This window comes from Rhamphochromis longiceps, linkage group LG4 (genome assembly GCF_057381845.1).
Source record: "Rhamphochromis longiceps isolate RC_006_pf linkage group LG4, R_longiceps_female_GT1.1, whole genome shotgun sequence".
NCBI lineage: Eukaryota > Metazoa > Chordata > Actinopteri > Cichliformes > Cichlidae > Rhamphochromis > Rhamphochromis longiceps.
This window is the reverse complement of record NC_140560.1, coordinates 25,679,560-25,694,839: the sequence shown is the minus strand read 5'-3', so window position 1 is coordinate 25,694,839 and position 15,280 is coordinate 25,679,560. Positions and strand designations below refer to the sequence as shown.

At 36.6% G+C, this 15,280-nt stretch overlaps 1 protein-coding gene and 2 gene segments (V, D, J or C); all 3 read left to right on the top strand.

Moving 5' to 3' along the window:
* The first annotated feature begins 307 nt into the window (after positions 1-307).
* On the top strand, positions 308-6,642 carry LOC146671740 (immunoglobulin lambda-1 light chain-like). The gene is made up of 4 exons (XM_085405233.1): positions 308-355; positions 452-773; positions 5,370-5,404; positions 6,150-6,642. Exons 1-4 carry the CDS (start codon positions 316-318, stop codon positions 6,470-6,472), a joined length of 720 nt encoding a protein of 239 aa, XP_085261359.1. The 5' UTR covers positions 308-315; the 3' UTR covers positions 6,473-6,642.
* A 3,780-nt stretch (positions 6,643-10,422) lies between these two features.
* Positions 10,423-11,440, top strand: LOC146671739 (immunoglobulin kappa variable 3-20-like). The segment is given in 3 exon segments: positions 10,423-10,446; positions 10,699-10,714; positions 10,809-11,440. Coding segments are annotated over 3 exon segments (378 nt in total).
* Positions 11,441-12,500: 1,060 nt separating this feature from the next.
* On the top strand, positions 12,501-12,963 carry LOC146671738 (putative non-functional immunoglobulin kappa variable 6D-41). The segment is given in 2 exon segments: positions 12,501-12,540; positions 12,626-12,963. Coding segments are annotated over 2 exon segments (378 nt in total).
* Positions 12,964-15,280: the final 2,317 nt, after the last annotated feature.

Below are 15,280 nucleotides of genomic sequence, written 5' to 3'. Positions count from 1 at the left end.
AACTGTTTTCATACATCACATTTGTGAACAGGCCCATCTTATTTACAGATATTTAGTTATTTAATTAGACGATCCCACTGTTGTGCAAAGTCACTACAAATGTTGAGGTGCCAGAGAATAACCTGCTGTGAAAATAATTTTCACAGCATTCTAAACTTAATAATAATAATATTAATAATAATAATAACAACAATAATAATAATATCAATAAAACGGGGAAAAGAAAAAAACTCCAATGCTCCTCCTCCTGTTAGTTGTATTAAATAGCTCTTCCACCATCATCTCTCCACTCAGTTCTTAGCCCACACTGACAACATGCTGGTGACTCTCTGTGCTCTCATCACTGCTCTAACATGTAAAGAGTCTACAATATACGAAGAAGAATGGATCTCATGTTAGATTTAAATGTCAGTGTGTTTCTCTTGACTCCATGTCTTCTTGTTGTTTGCAGGTGTGAGTGGTGTGACGGTGGTGACACAGAAACCTGTTTTATCAGTGAGGAAAGGAGAGACAGCCACCATGGACTGTAACCTGGGGACTGTTACAAATAAAGTTGCTGCCTGGCATAAACAGATTTCAGGAGGAGCTCCTCAGTTTGTGCTGCGCATGTATCATGGCTGGAGTTCACCAACATATGGCTCGGGGTTCTCCTCTCCAAAATTCACATCCACTCATCAGTCAAGATCAGATTATCGTTTGATTATCAAGAATGTGGAGGAGGGAGACTCTGCAGTCTATTACTGTCAGACATGGGACAGCTCTGCTAGCAGTGGGGTATCACAGTGATTCACACTGTGACAAAAACCTCCTCACAGATACTTCTGCTTTCTGACTCTCAAACACTGAGTGACATTATTAACACATTTAATCCCACTGGCAACAATTGTTGCGTTGGGATTAAATGGGAGGACTGTGACAAAACAAACAAACAAACAAACAAACAAACAAACAAAAAACTTGAATGAGTGACACTACAGCTTTTGTGAAATCTTAAGATTTAATATTTTCAGTCATTCAGTGTGACACAAAACGTTGAAATACAAAAATGATTACAGTTGTCTACACCTAAAATGTTTTAGCTAACATAACTCAGTCAGTCCTAGTATTATAGCTGAAAACTATTCACCTATAAATATCTTTTTTCACCCAGCTAAACTCAAAGGGGACCATGGGGAGAGCTGTCCTTTTTGTGGTGCTTGTAAAACTGTGATACATGTTTTCCTGCAATGTTCCAGCCTGAGGAGTGGATCATAACTTCTGTGTTCTAAGTTTCTATGTGATGAGCTTGGGGAGGTTTTTTTCCATTGACACATTTATCCTGAGGCCAGTGTACATAAGACAGCACTTTATAGCACCAATACTGCATCTGAAGGACTGGAGAAGGAAGAAATTTATTACAATAAACATCAGGACCACAATTTTAAGGGAGAGGAGGGAGACATCATTATCACCAATAATTATAAAAACAAAAACAGAATTACCCTCCGCTGAAGATAATTTACCTAAAAGTATCACAAACTATGCAGGAGGAGGAGCACAAACTAAAGCTCCTCCTCCTATCGGCCTCTTCGAGATTCCGTGTTATATTAAATGGTTTACACCTTCTCTCCTCATCCTAAAGAAGCGTTGAAATTTCTTTCCAGGTTACAAGTCCATTCTGAGCGCACACTGACAACATGCTGGTGACTCTCTGTGCTCTCATCACTGTTCTAGCAAGTATGGAATCTTATTTATGCTTCAGATTAGTGGTTATTTGTTGGATTCATATGTCAGTGTGTTTGTCTTGACTCCGTGTCTTGTTGTTGTTTGCAGGTGTGAGCGGGGTGACAGTGGTGACACAGAAACCTCCTGTGTTATCAGTGAGGAAAGGAGAGACAGCCACCATGGACTGTAACCTGGGGACTGTTACTAGCAGTGGTGTTCGTTGGTATAAACAGATTCCAGGAGGAGTTCCTCAGTATGTGCTCTATTTTTATTATAGCCATAGTTCTCCAAACTATGGTTCTGGGTTCTCCTCACCAAAATTCACATCCACTCATCAGTCAACATCAGATTATCGTTTGATCATCAAAAATGTGGAGGAGGGAGACTCTGCAGTCTATTACTGTCAGACATGGGACAGCTCTGTGAGAGAGTACGTATCACAGTGATTTAAACTGTGACAAAAACCTCCCCACTGTTACTTCTGCTTTTTGATGCTCTTTTTTTCACATGCTGACAAAACACCCATTCAACAAACTCAGTGTAAACCCACCACCTTCAAATAGTGTGTTTATTGTTCTTTTTTATTTATTTTAATGTTCATCAATGAAAACCCACCAACTCTAGAGTGTGTTTTTATAAACACAGAATTACTCTTTTTGATACATTTAAGCAATCATCACTGAAAGTATATAAAATATCAAAGAATATGACGACCACCAACAACACAAGTTGTCACATATATGTACACAATGATGTACGTGTTTTTAAATAACAGCAATGTGATAAAATTCTGATAACTGTAACATTCTAGCTGCAGTAAATCACATTAATCAACCTAAATAGATACTGTTAAAGTTGCACAATGTTTCATATGAAGTGAAAATGCAGCAAAATTAAATTTGATCTGTTGCAAGCAAGCAACAGATCAAATTTAATTGCTCACTACAATTCTTTTCACACCTCAGCTGAATAGTAAAGGATGTTTACACCTCACACTGACAACATGCTGGGGACTGTCTGCTCTCTCATCACTTCTCTAAAGTGTAAGATGTTCTTCTCATCTGTTTCATAGCCCATCTTTTTGGAGAAACACATTTCACACATGTTCTTTATGTGTTTGCTGGCAGATGCTGATGCAGTGTTAGTGTTTATTCAGATACCTGCTGTCCACTCTAGATAAAGAAGGTGTTCTCAGCTGCAACACAGAGAAATGGTTGAATTATGTTAGATGGTCTAAACATTAGTTTCTTTTTTTTTTTTAAATTCATATAGCACATTTAATTACAACAGCAATGTTGACCAAAGTGCTGTATAAAAATACAAAACAATTAGTACCAAATAACCTATAATATTACTTTATTATTAATACCAAACAAATGTCAAATATCTCTCTTAATGTATTAAAAGCCAATAAATACAAAAGTGTTTTAAGATGAGATTTAAAAGGATTGACAGCAGGAGCCTGTCTGATGTGTAAGGGTAGATCAAGGGTAGGCAACTCCAGGCCTCGAGGGCCAGTGTCCTGCAGGTTTTAGATATCACCCTGGGTCAACACACTAGAATCAAATGATTAGTTCATTACCAGCCCTCTGGAGAACTTCAAGACATGCTGAGGAGGTCATTTAGCAATTTGAATCAGCTGTATTGGATCATGGACACATCTAAAACCAGGGGTGTAGATATAATCTACACGCCAAAACTGTGTAGATTATATCACAGTTTAGGTGTTACAACCCCAAACGCTTGATCACCTCTGTGAACCAACCTCGACCTTGGTATGGTTAAAAGCAAAAGATCATTTGATCGACAAGATCTAGAGGGCACACAAGGCTGTAAGAGGTCAGACAAATACCCCGGAGCCTGTCAATTCAGGGCTTTGTAAGTCAACAATAAAATTTTAAAATCAAGTTTGAAGTGAACAGCGAGCCGGTGAAGATAGGCAAGCACCGGAGAAATGTGTTCACGTCTATTGGTTCGGGTCAGAAGACGAGATGCAGCATTTGTCAAAGTCATTATGGCAGCTTACTTGGCTTTTGAACCTCTATCCCCAGAGCTGTACTTTTTAACACAAATATATCTACTTTCTACTCCTAACTTTTTCAAAACAGAATTGTTGCATTTGGTTCATTTATAGCATTAATGCTCGAGAGTCAAAGTAGGCTGGAAGGAGTGCAGGTGTCTTCAGGTACTACAGAATCTAGCTAGCTCTACAGAAGCGGATGAGGAATTAAGAAAGTGACTGGCAGATGTTGATGCAGTGATAGCGTTGACCCAGACGGCTGCTGTCCACACAGTTTCTTCAGGTCAACAAGCTGTTGTCAACTGCAACATTGAGAGAGATGATAGGAATTCTGTTAGCTGCTGCAAACAAGTTCCTGGAGGGCTTCCTCTGTATGCTTTAAGATTTCACTATTCTGAGAGCTCACACAGCTTTGAAACAAGATGCAGACAGATTCAACTCTACATCCTAATGAATTATTGATTATCACTAAAATATCAAGCGGACAGAAACAGGAGCAGTGCATTACTGTCAGACATGGGATGACTCTGCTGATGATTCCATATCAGTTATTTACATTGTGGGAAAAAATTTCCCCAGCATTGTCTTTGCTTTCTTTGAATCTTTTACTTGAAGACCGTCCCATCAAGAAAACTCTAGATAACATATAACCTTCAAATAACCCGTTATTAAACAACGGCTATCTAATTTTAAAAAAATTATTTTAAACCTTCATTATTAAAAATAGCTAGAGTAAATGTAATAGTATTTAGATTACTCAAATTTGATCACTGTTACACTTTGTTTAACACCTAATACTTAATAAGAAGGTTAATAAGATGCAGCTATTAAAATTAAGGCTACACTAAACTCTGATTAGAGCTTCTAGATTGAGAAAATTTAAAGAAACTTAATTTGGATTAATCAGAAACACATTTATAAAAATGGAAATGAAGAAATGTTAGGACAACTTTTGATTTCTTTGTAAGACATGGTTGTCAAACGCTATGCAACCATTTGCTCTCTTTTATCTGCTCTAACATGGTGGATCCTACATGTTAGAACATGTCTACTTCATTCAGCAAAAGTGTTGACCCAAGTAACCAACCTCCTAACAATTTCTTCCAGACAAAAGGTTCTGCTCAAATGCTGGAAGCTGAAAGCTTTTATGTCGGCTGGTACAAACAGGCTCCTGGTTCTTCTCCTAAGTTCTGAGATTTCATCATTCTTACAGCTCACCCGCAATTTCAGCAGGATTCTCCTCAGACAGATTAATATCTAAATCCTGACCAAACACTGATTTCAAGTCTATTATCAATCATGCAGAGACAGGAGACTCTGCAGTGAGTTCCTGTTAGACATGGGAAGACTCTCCCAAGAAAGCTGGTTCATAGAGAAGCAGACTGTGGCCAAAATCTTATTGAGAGACAGTACAGCTCTGATTAATGCTGATAAAATAATGAGGACTTTATTAAATCTTGCTCAAACAAGTGACATGAAGGAATAAACTACAAAGAGAGAGACACAGTTATAAAATACAAACAGATGAAAGGAATGAGATGTTGACAGTACAAGTTGGTCTCTACAGGATGTTTCAGTTCCTCTCCCCTCATCAGTGACAGTCAGGAGGTTTTTGTACAGCCATGTATACAAACTGAATCACTGTGGTATTCGGACAAGGCACCAAGCTGATTGTGACAAGTAAGTGCTTTTTAAATGATCATAAAACAAGAGAGATTTTGCACAAATCTGCTGATGACTACTTAGTTCAATATGTTTCTTGTTCAGCATAATTTTTTACAATTTTGTACAATCTGAAATAGTTTCAGGTTGTCTCATATACAGGAGACATGAATGACGTGTTTAAAAAATGTGAAATGGGGTCAAACCAGTTCTATGAAAATGGTGTGAAATATGTTGTTTTTCTGTTCTTATTGCTTTTAATTTATGTTTAGGCTAGTATTTCAAAAACATACATAGGCCCGTTTTCTCTTTCTTCAATAGTTGTTAACACTGTTACTGAAGTTCAAAATGACTTTGAAGTGATTAGAGCCTGGCCGTACACTTTTCTTTGACGTGAAAGAAAATTACCCACATTAGCTGACATGTTATGCAGAAACCTGTAGAATTAAATCAAAGATATCTTATATGGAAAGTTAAACAGTAACTAATCATATTTTATTTGGTAAAAATATAAAAAGAAATTCAAACAATATGTTGGATCTATATATTTTGTATTGTACAATAGTTTTGTTTTTGTTTTCCATATATTTTAGTCCATATTTTATACATTAGTTTTGTTTTCTTCTAACTTCATAACAAATGTTATATTTATTCCATATTGAGTCTTCTTGATTTCTTCTGGTTTTATGACTTAATGTCCAATTTCCTTCTTTCCTTTCATTTCTCTTTTTTTGTTTTCTGAACATCTTTCATGTATTTTCAGGCTCCAGCCTCCCTCCTCCTGTCCTGACAGTCTTCCCTCCGTCCAGTGCTGAGCTCCAGTCCGACACAGCTTCTCTGGTCTGTCTGTCCAGTCAGTCTGTGCCTTTTGCAGATGTGAGCTGGTTGGCTGGTGGGAGTCCAGTGAGCAGTGGGATCTCTACCAGCACTGCTGTTCAGAGATCAGACCAGACTTTCCAAATCAGCAGCTCTCTGACCATCCAGACATCAGACTGGAACATGGATAAGGTTTATACATGTAAAGTGTCTTTGGGCTCACAGACTTCAGAGAAAACCATCAAGAAGTCAGAATGTCCCACTGAATAGTCGAGGATCAGTGTGTGCATTTAAAATCTGCTTCTTTACTGCTTGTGCTGTTTGCTCATTACAGTCTTTACGTGTTAGAAATCAGAATAATGCAAAAGGTTTAAGTCATGTATTCATTTGCTGGTTTTTAACAAGTATTTTCAGGAATTCATGTTTTGCATTAATTTAATAAAAGCATTGATTTAAAAATGTGTTTTCTTGTGAATAAATGGGAAATTGTGCCACTGTTTTGCACCAACATAAATTTAAGGTGATTGAAATGAACTGTTACATTTTAGAGAGGGGCACACCGAGGAAAACAACACTCAAAAGCACAAAATTTTCAATTTTCTTGCTCCCATAGTTAAAACACAAGTATATTCTAACATACAGACTAAGTAATATTTGACCACTAGAGAGCATCATTTAATATTTCTTCATAAGAGTAAGAGAGAAGGTAAGTGTCACTGGTTTAAAATGTTGGTTGTAGATTTGCAAATGTATCTTCACTCTCAGTTAGTGAAGCATCACCTCTCTGTGCTTCTGTTTCTTCATTTCCAGGATGCACCTGTAGGTCTTAGTAACTCAAGTAAATGGCAAATAGGCTCCCTGTAAAATAAAATGGACCTGCTGTTTTTAATGGAAATGTTTCAGTTCATATCCTTTGATCATTCAGAGACAGCTGAGCACTGTACGATGTTTGCCTAAACCTAACTTACTTACTGTTAAAGAACACTAAATGAAGTCCAGTTATGAAACTAAGCCTTTCTGCATCTTCCTGCTGTCATTTTTTTTTTTGCATTGAACATTAAAACCATTACATATAACCAGTCGGTAATATCTAACAAGAACAGAAGTTGAATGAAAAACACAAAACACTGTGCAGAAGACCCAGGACCATGACACATGAATGCAATCCATTCCTTCCACTTTTGTGAAAAGGCGTCTCCTTTGGACCTTTGCAAGAAACCCATCCTCTCATAAAGATATCCTTTATATACCCTTTAATTACTCCAAGATAGAGCATCATGGGATCTACAGGAATTTTGCAACCTATTTCCTTTCTTAGAGTTAAACATGTATCGTCCCAAAATGTTTGAACTTTCATGTCCAAAGATTTTGTGAGTGGGTGTCATTCATGTGACCACATTGCCTCCTGCTGCTGTGACTCACATTGCTTTTAAGGTGTAACAAAGAAACAAATTCAATTTTTTCTAACCAATTTCTCTCCAGTCTGTTGAGCTTGTGTGTCACCCACATAGAAGATAAATTCTCCTTTGTTATTTGTATGTCTAGTTCTTTTTTGTTTTAATGTAGGTATTATTCCCTTTGTGTTTCTGGAGGCCTTGGTATATTTTTCCAATTATTCTGTTTATATGTTTCAGTCTTTATATATACACTATGATGCTAATAAAGAAATAAATGAAGACAAAGGAAAAACAATATTATGATGATGTAATAGGGAGAATGGAGGAGACACAGCTCCTCCTCCTGAGACTTGTATTAAATGGCTCCTCCAGCGACTTTTCTCGAAATCATTTCTTAGTTCAAGTCGACATCATGCTGGTGACTCTCTGTGCTCTCATCACTGCTCTAACATGTAAACATTTTGACTTATTTTGCACACATATATTTTATTGTCAGTGTGTTTCTCTTGACTGCATGTCTTCTTGATGTTTGCAGGTGTGAGCGGTGTGACGGTGGTGACACAGAAACCTCCTGTTGTGTCAGTGAGGAAAGGAGAGACAGCCACCATGGACTGTAACCTGGGGACTGTTACTAATGAACCTGCATATTGGTATAAACAGATTCCAGGAGGAAGTCCTCAGCATGTGGTGAGGTTTCGTCATAGCTGGAGTTCTCCATACTATGGCTCTGGATTCTCTTCCCCAAAATTCACATGTACTCATCAGTCAACAACAGATTATCGTTTGATCATTAAAAATGTGGAGGAGGGAGACTCTGCAGTCTATTACTGTAAGACATGGGACAGCTCTGTTAATGAGTACACATCACAGTGATTTACAGTGTGACAAAAACCTCCTCACTATTACTTCTGCTTTTTGTGCACAAACTCGGTGCACCAAAGGCACACAATTAGTTCTTAAACATTGCTCTGTTAAATTTACTAATTGTATTTTTTTTTTCATTTCCACTTTGACTTTAAATAAACAAAGCATCAAAATATACACACATTATTCACACATAAAACCTCACATCATCAGCTTTTAATATTATTGTACTGTAAAACATGTTTGATCAAAAACATTCTCAACATGTTAACTGGTTAATCTGATTTCAAGCCACAGTAAGAAGAAAAAATGAGTCCACACAAATCCTCTTTATATTACAGTTCAATAATTTCACTAATTCATGCTTCACTAAAATTCAGTCAAAATAAAATAAGACTGCATCAAATTCAGATCAGGTCCTCTAGTTGCGGAGAGTTTTTATTTTGAATGGGCTTTAGTTTTGGAGTGATTGTGTTGAAAGTTGTCATTGTTGTGTTTAAAATTTTAAACCTTGCCTTAAAATGCAGGCACATTCCATGTAAGATTCTGGTTTCCTATTTAGTAAGGAATGTTTACTTCCTGCCGTTTATGGGCTCCCCTGTACCTTTTATATGGTGGACCATTAAAGGGGGTTAAGCCATATACGGGGTGAGGGGAGATGACCCTTTTATGACTAGGGATGTTGTAAACATCTATTGTGTAGCAGGAAGTCACGTATACAGAGACACATACACACACAAACACATTCACTAACATGCTCGCACATGCATGCACACACAGTGCCTTAGCTTTTGTGACACGCTATATGGGTTTTTCAATTGGGTGTTGTGTGTTCACTGAATACATGAATTTCTCTTTGTTTATTTATTGCCATTATTTTTTTTTTGCTACTATCAAGATGTCAGAATGTCCCAGTGAATAGTCAAGGACCAGAATGTGCATTTAGAATATGCCTTTTTACTGCTTGTGCTGTTTGCTCAATGCAAAGTTTACATGTTAGAAATCAGAATCAAGTAAAATGTTTAAGTCATGTGTTTATTTGCAGATATTCAAAGGAACTGATATTTTGCATTCACTCAAAAGCATTGGATATACAACATTTGTTTTCATTTTTAGTAAACAAAAATACATTTTCAAAGTAGCTACTAACATAAATTTAGAATGACAAACCTGAAAATGTTACATTTTACTAAGGTGAAGATACAAGAACATAATCAACGTGTAACCACATTTGTGAAATGTCCGCTCTAACTTTGTTAAATAAATACAAATAAATGTGTAAAGAAATAAATACAATGCAGCGAAAATGCATGCTGTTCTATATTTGTAGACTGGCAAGTAACATTACACAATTCTGTATGCACAAAACCTCCTCACAAATTATATAAAACATCACCAACTCTGCAACATTGTGTATGTGTCCTTTCTATAAAATTGATTACCTTGATAAAAGCATTGAATTAAAAAGATTCTTTTTTACTTTTTAGTGAACAGAATAATTTTACAGTTAGTGTGAAAGTCGTCACTAATGTAACCTTTAGTGAGGTAAATATAGAAGAACCTCAACATCATCCAAAAATGTCAAAATGTCACATTAACAATTTCTAACAGTCTTCTCTAGACAGTGATACGTTTAAATGTAGAAAATTTTAAACCAAGGTTTAATTTTTGAACAAAGCACAAGATTAAGTATCAAATGTAGTGTAATCCTGTCTCATTTTGGATGTGGAGAGAGTAACTATTCCAAAATTCAAAACAACAAATAAAAACAAAAATGAACAATGGAAAAAAAGAAGAAGATGACAAAACATTACCAACACCATTGAGAACACTAACAATATTAGTAATACAGGCAAAACAAAACAAAAAAAACCCTCCAATGCTCCTCCTCCTGTTAGTTGTATTAAATAGCTCCTCTACCATCGCCTCTCCACTGAGTTCTTAGCCCGCACTGACAACATGCTGGTAACTCTCTGTGCTCTCATCACTACGGTACGGTACGGAGCCCCCCAGGGGACATGGGAGAAAAAAAAATTACGGAGGAAAAAAAAAAAAATTAGGGAGAAAAAAAAAATTAAGACGGACTTTTGCGAGATCTCGCAATACTTTTGCGAGCGCTCGCAATACTTTTGCGAGATCTCGCAAAAGTCCGTCTTAATTTTTTTTTTCTCCCTAATTTTTTTTTTTTTCCTCCGTAATTTTTTTTTCTCCCATGTCCCCTGGGGGGCTCCATACATCACTGCTCTAACATGTAAAGAGTCTAAAATATACTGAAGAATAGACCCCATGCTATATTCAAATGTCAGTGTGTTTCTCATGACTCCATATCTTCTTGTTGTTTGCAGGTGTGAGCGGTGTGACGGTGCTGACACAGAAACCTCCTGTTTTATCAGTGAGGAAAGGAGAGACAGCCACCATGGACTGTAACCTGGGGACTGTTACTGGCAATGTTGCTGCCTGGCATAAACAGATTCCAGGAGGAAGTCCTCAGTATGTGCTGAGGATGTATCATGGCTGGAGTTCTCCAGACTATGGCTCTGGGTTCTCCTCTCCAAAATTCACATCCACTCATCAGTCAACAACAGATTATCGTTTGATCATCAAGAGTGTGGAGGAGGGAGACTCTGCAGTCTATTACTGTCAAACATGGGACAGCTCTGCTGATAGCGGGGTATCACAGTGATTCACACTGTGACAAAAACCTCCTCACTATTACTTCTGCTTTTTGTGCACAAACTGCACCAAAGGCACACAATTAGTTCTTAAACATTGCTCTGTTAAATTTATTCATTGTATTTCTTTCATTTGCACTTTCACTTTAAATAAACAAAGCACCAAAATAAACACAAAATATTCACTCATAAAATCTCACACCATCAGCTTTTAATATTATTGTGGTGTAAAATATGTTTGATCAAAAACATTGTCAACAAATTAATTTTAAATCAGATTTCAAGCTGTAGCCTCTAGTTGTAGAGAGAAGAAGCATGTTAATGAGGTAGAAAGAGAATATCTTTACATTCTCTTTCTACCTTCACCTTGAATGAATTTCTCTGTGTTTGTGTATGTCTATTGTTTTTTCTTCTTTTTTTTTTTTTTTTTTTAGATAATCAATGTATCTAATTTGTTGTTATGAAAGAGGAATATACTGCTTCACTGAGTGAATGGGTTAAATGCAGAGAGGAATTTCCCCATGGGGATCAATAGTACAAAGTATACATTATTATTATTATTATTATTATTATTATTATTATAAACCATATAATGTCATGTTATGGCTGTGACAGGCAGGATTACGACCCAAATGCAGGAGAAAAAAACTGAAATAAACACTGAGTTACTTTTTTGTGACTCATTTTAACGTTTATCACTGAGCGTATAAATAAGCAAGGAATTTCAATAATATGCACATTCATCTACAACAACACAAATGATCATACACACAATGCTAACAAACACAAAAATGTGTATGCTGCTGTATGTGATTTGTTTTAATAATATAAATTTGATGTATACTAGTCTATAGTGGTTAACTCTGATAACTGTTACATTCCAGCTGCAGTACATGTGGCAATAATCAGACTAAAAGGATAGTGTTTGTTACACAATGAGGTTGTGTAAAATAGATACATGTAAATGAAGAACTGTCAACTGTCAAGACAACGTTTTACATTGAAGTTTTAAATGCAGCTAAATTAAAGTTTAGTTGGTAATCAATCATAAACACCTGTGGGTAGAAAGAAAATGTAACGTGTGAGCATAAAGACATTAGTAATAAACATTTGTTTCTTTTACAACAACTTTTTTCAAGAGTAGTTTCTTATGACAAACATGAGTGTAAATGATGAATATGAATCAGAAACATGTGAAATGTGAAACTCCTCATAAATCATTTGATCTATGAATGAAAGTAATTTTGTTGAATCTCCTCCTCCTTTGGTTTCCTCTGTGTCTTTATAAGCTCCAGTATCTCTTCTCACAATCCCACTCACATCTCAGCTGAACAGTAAAGATCATTTACACCTCACACTGACAACATGCTGTGGACCCTCTGCACTCTCATCACTGCTCTAACATGTAAGATCTTCTTCTCATTCCTATTTTTTTATTCCATATTTAGAGCTCAACTTTTACCTTCACTTTTTTCTGTGTTTCCTGGCAGATGTTGATGCAGTGATCGTGTTGACCCAGACACCTGCTGTCCACACAGTTTCTCCAGGTCAAGAAGTTGTTCTCAACTGCAACATAGAGAGATATGATGGGAATTATGTTAGATGGTATAAACATGTTCCTGGAGAGGCTCCTCAGTATGTTCTAAGATTTTATCATTCTGACAGCTCACTTGAATTTGGAACAGGATTCTCCTCAGACAGATTCAACTCTAAATCCTCATCAAACATTGATTACCAGTTCATTATCAAGCGAGCAGAGACAGGAGACTCTGCAGTGTATTACTGTCAGACATATGATGACTCTGCTTCTGCACCCGTATCACAGTGATTCAGGCTGTGACAAAAACCTCCTCATTAGTACTTCTGCTTTTTGAGACTCTGTAACTTACAGATTATAGATCCATCAAGAAAATTCTAAAGAAAACGCATCACCTTCAGATACTGTGTTTTTAAATACTGGATTTCTAGTTTTTGTTCTTTAATTAAAAATATAAAAAGGAAAACAGTGAAACAAATTCACAAATTATCAGATAAACCAAATTACATGTTCTCTCAATCAATTTGGTGCAGTTCTCACAGCAGAAAAGCCCACTGTGCATGCTTGTCTCAGAACAGTTAGGACACTTTTAATAACACAGACTCATCTGTGCAAAGGACACTTCAACAATGAAACTGTTTCACATTTGTAAAAACATCAACAGTCAGTCAATTATTTAAACTCTGTGATGAATGAATGTAAAACTTTGACTACACTACAGAGTCATCAAAATGTTTAGTTTTTGTTTTTCCTCAAAATATTACTGACCTTTGATAGAGTTCTGCAGAGAGTAAGCTTAATGTAGAACAAAAATGAAATGTGAAGAATGTCTTTGAAACTTTACATAACTGATGAAATGGAGAAGAGCAAAATAATACTCGTCAAACTCTATGCATGAGAAAACAGACAAAGAAAACTCATAACAGTATAGTCCAGGTGGAAGTTTTCCACTTAAATAAAGCCTGCAGACGAGCGGTGAGCGGTAGCTAACATTCTTTAATCCAAACACACAAAGACAACAGACAACCAAGCTTGATGGAGCCCCACAAAACATACTTTATTATTGATGACTGATAAATAAAAAGAAAAAAAAGAATACAATACAGTTCTAGAATTGTGTTGAATGGGATTATTTTACAACAAACTATTGCCAATAAATGTAATTGTCATGGCAGGTTATGCCGGTTATGCCAGTGTGTTTGTTGAATGGACGCAAGTGAAGACACAAAGGGATATGGAACTCAGAGGTAAACAAAAGGCAAGCATTTTTTGTGGCTGATAACATGAACTCAAACGAAGGCAAACAGGGCCGAGAGCTAAATGAAAACCTAAACTGGAAGAATTGAAATAACTGAGACAGAGATGAGACAGAGGAACTATGAATGGACTAAGACAACTATGATATGGTAACTATGAATACCTGCAGGGAGGTAACACAGATGATCCGACAAAGACTGAAAGGACACACACAGACTAAATATAAAGAAGGGAGATTAGGGGAAGTGGAAACACGTGAGGAAACAGCTGACACAATAGACCAGGGGTAAATTGTTCTTATATAGCGCTTTTGTACTCTTTCTGAGCACTCAAAGCACTTTATACAACTAATTCATTCACCCATTCACACAAGCACTTTCTTCTGAGCTCTTAAGTGCTAAGTATCTACCATTCATACACATTCACACTGCGATGGACGCATCGGAGAGCAACATGGGGTTAGTATCTTGCCCAAGGATATTTGGCATGCAGACTGGAGCAGCCTGGGATCGAACCACCAACCTTCTGGTTAGTGGCTGACCTGCTCTGCCACCTGAGGTACAGGTACACACCCAGGGGTGTCGAACTCCAGGACTCAAGGCCCGGTGGGTTAATTAAATGATTAGTTCATTACCAGCCCTGGAGAACTTCAAAACATGTTGAAGTTCTAGCCCCGTTCTAGCCAACTTACACTGGCTTCCTATTAAATATCGATTTGATTTTAAGATCTTGTTGTTATAAAATTCGAAATAATAGGGCGCCAAATTACTTAGCTGATCTCCTCTGTCAGTATAGCCCTTAGAGAGCACAAAGATCATCGGGTCAACTGCTCTTAGTGCAACCTAGATCTCAGCTGAAGACTAGAGGAGATCGTGCCTTTGCTGTTGCCGCACCCAAATTATGGAATAATCTTCCTCTTGACGTTTGCGTATCTGATTCTATTCAATCTTTTAAATCATGTCTAAAAACTTACTTGTTTAACCTAGCATCCGAGGCTAATTAGAGTGATTTTCATCCGGCTCTGCATTTAAATTATGTAATTATTTTATATCTGTAATTTATATTTTTTATTTTGTGATTTTCTGTGTTATGGTATTACTGGGAAGCACTTTGGTGTACTTTGGTCTTTAAATGTACTATACACATAATTTTGTTATAATTTGATATGATACATGTTAGAAATCACAGTAAAGCAAAATGTTTAAGTCATGTGTTTATTTGCAGATATTCAGAGAAACTGCTATTTTTCATATATCATAAAAGCATTGGCTATACAACATTTGTTTTACTTTTTTAGTGAGCAAGAATACACTTTCAAAGTAGCCACTAACATAAATTCAGAATGACTAAC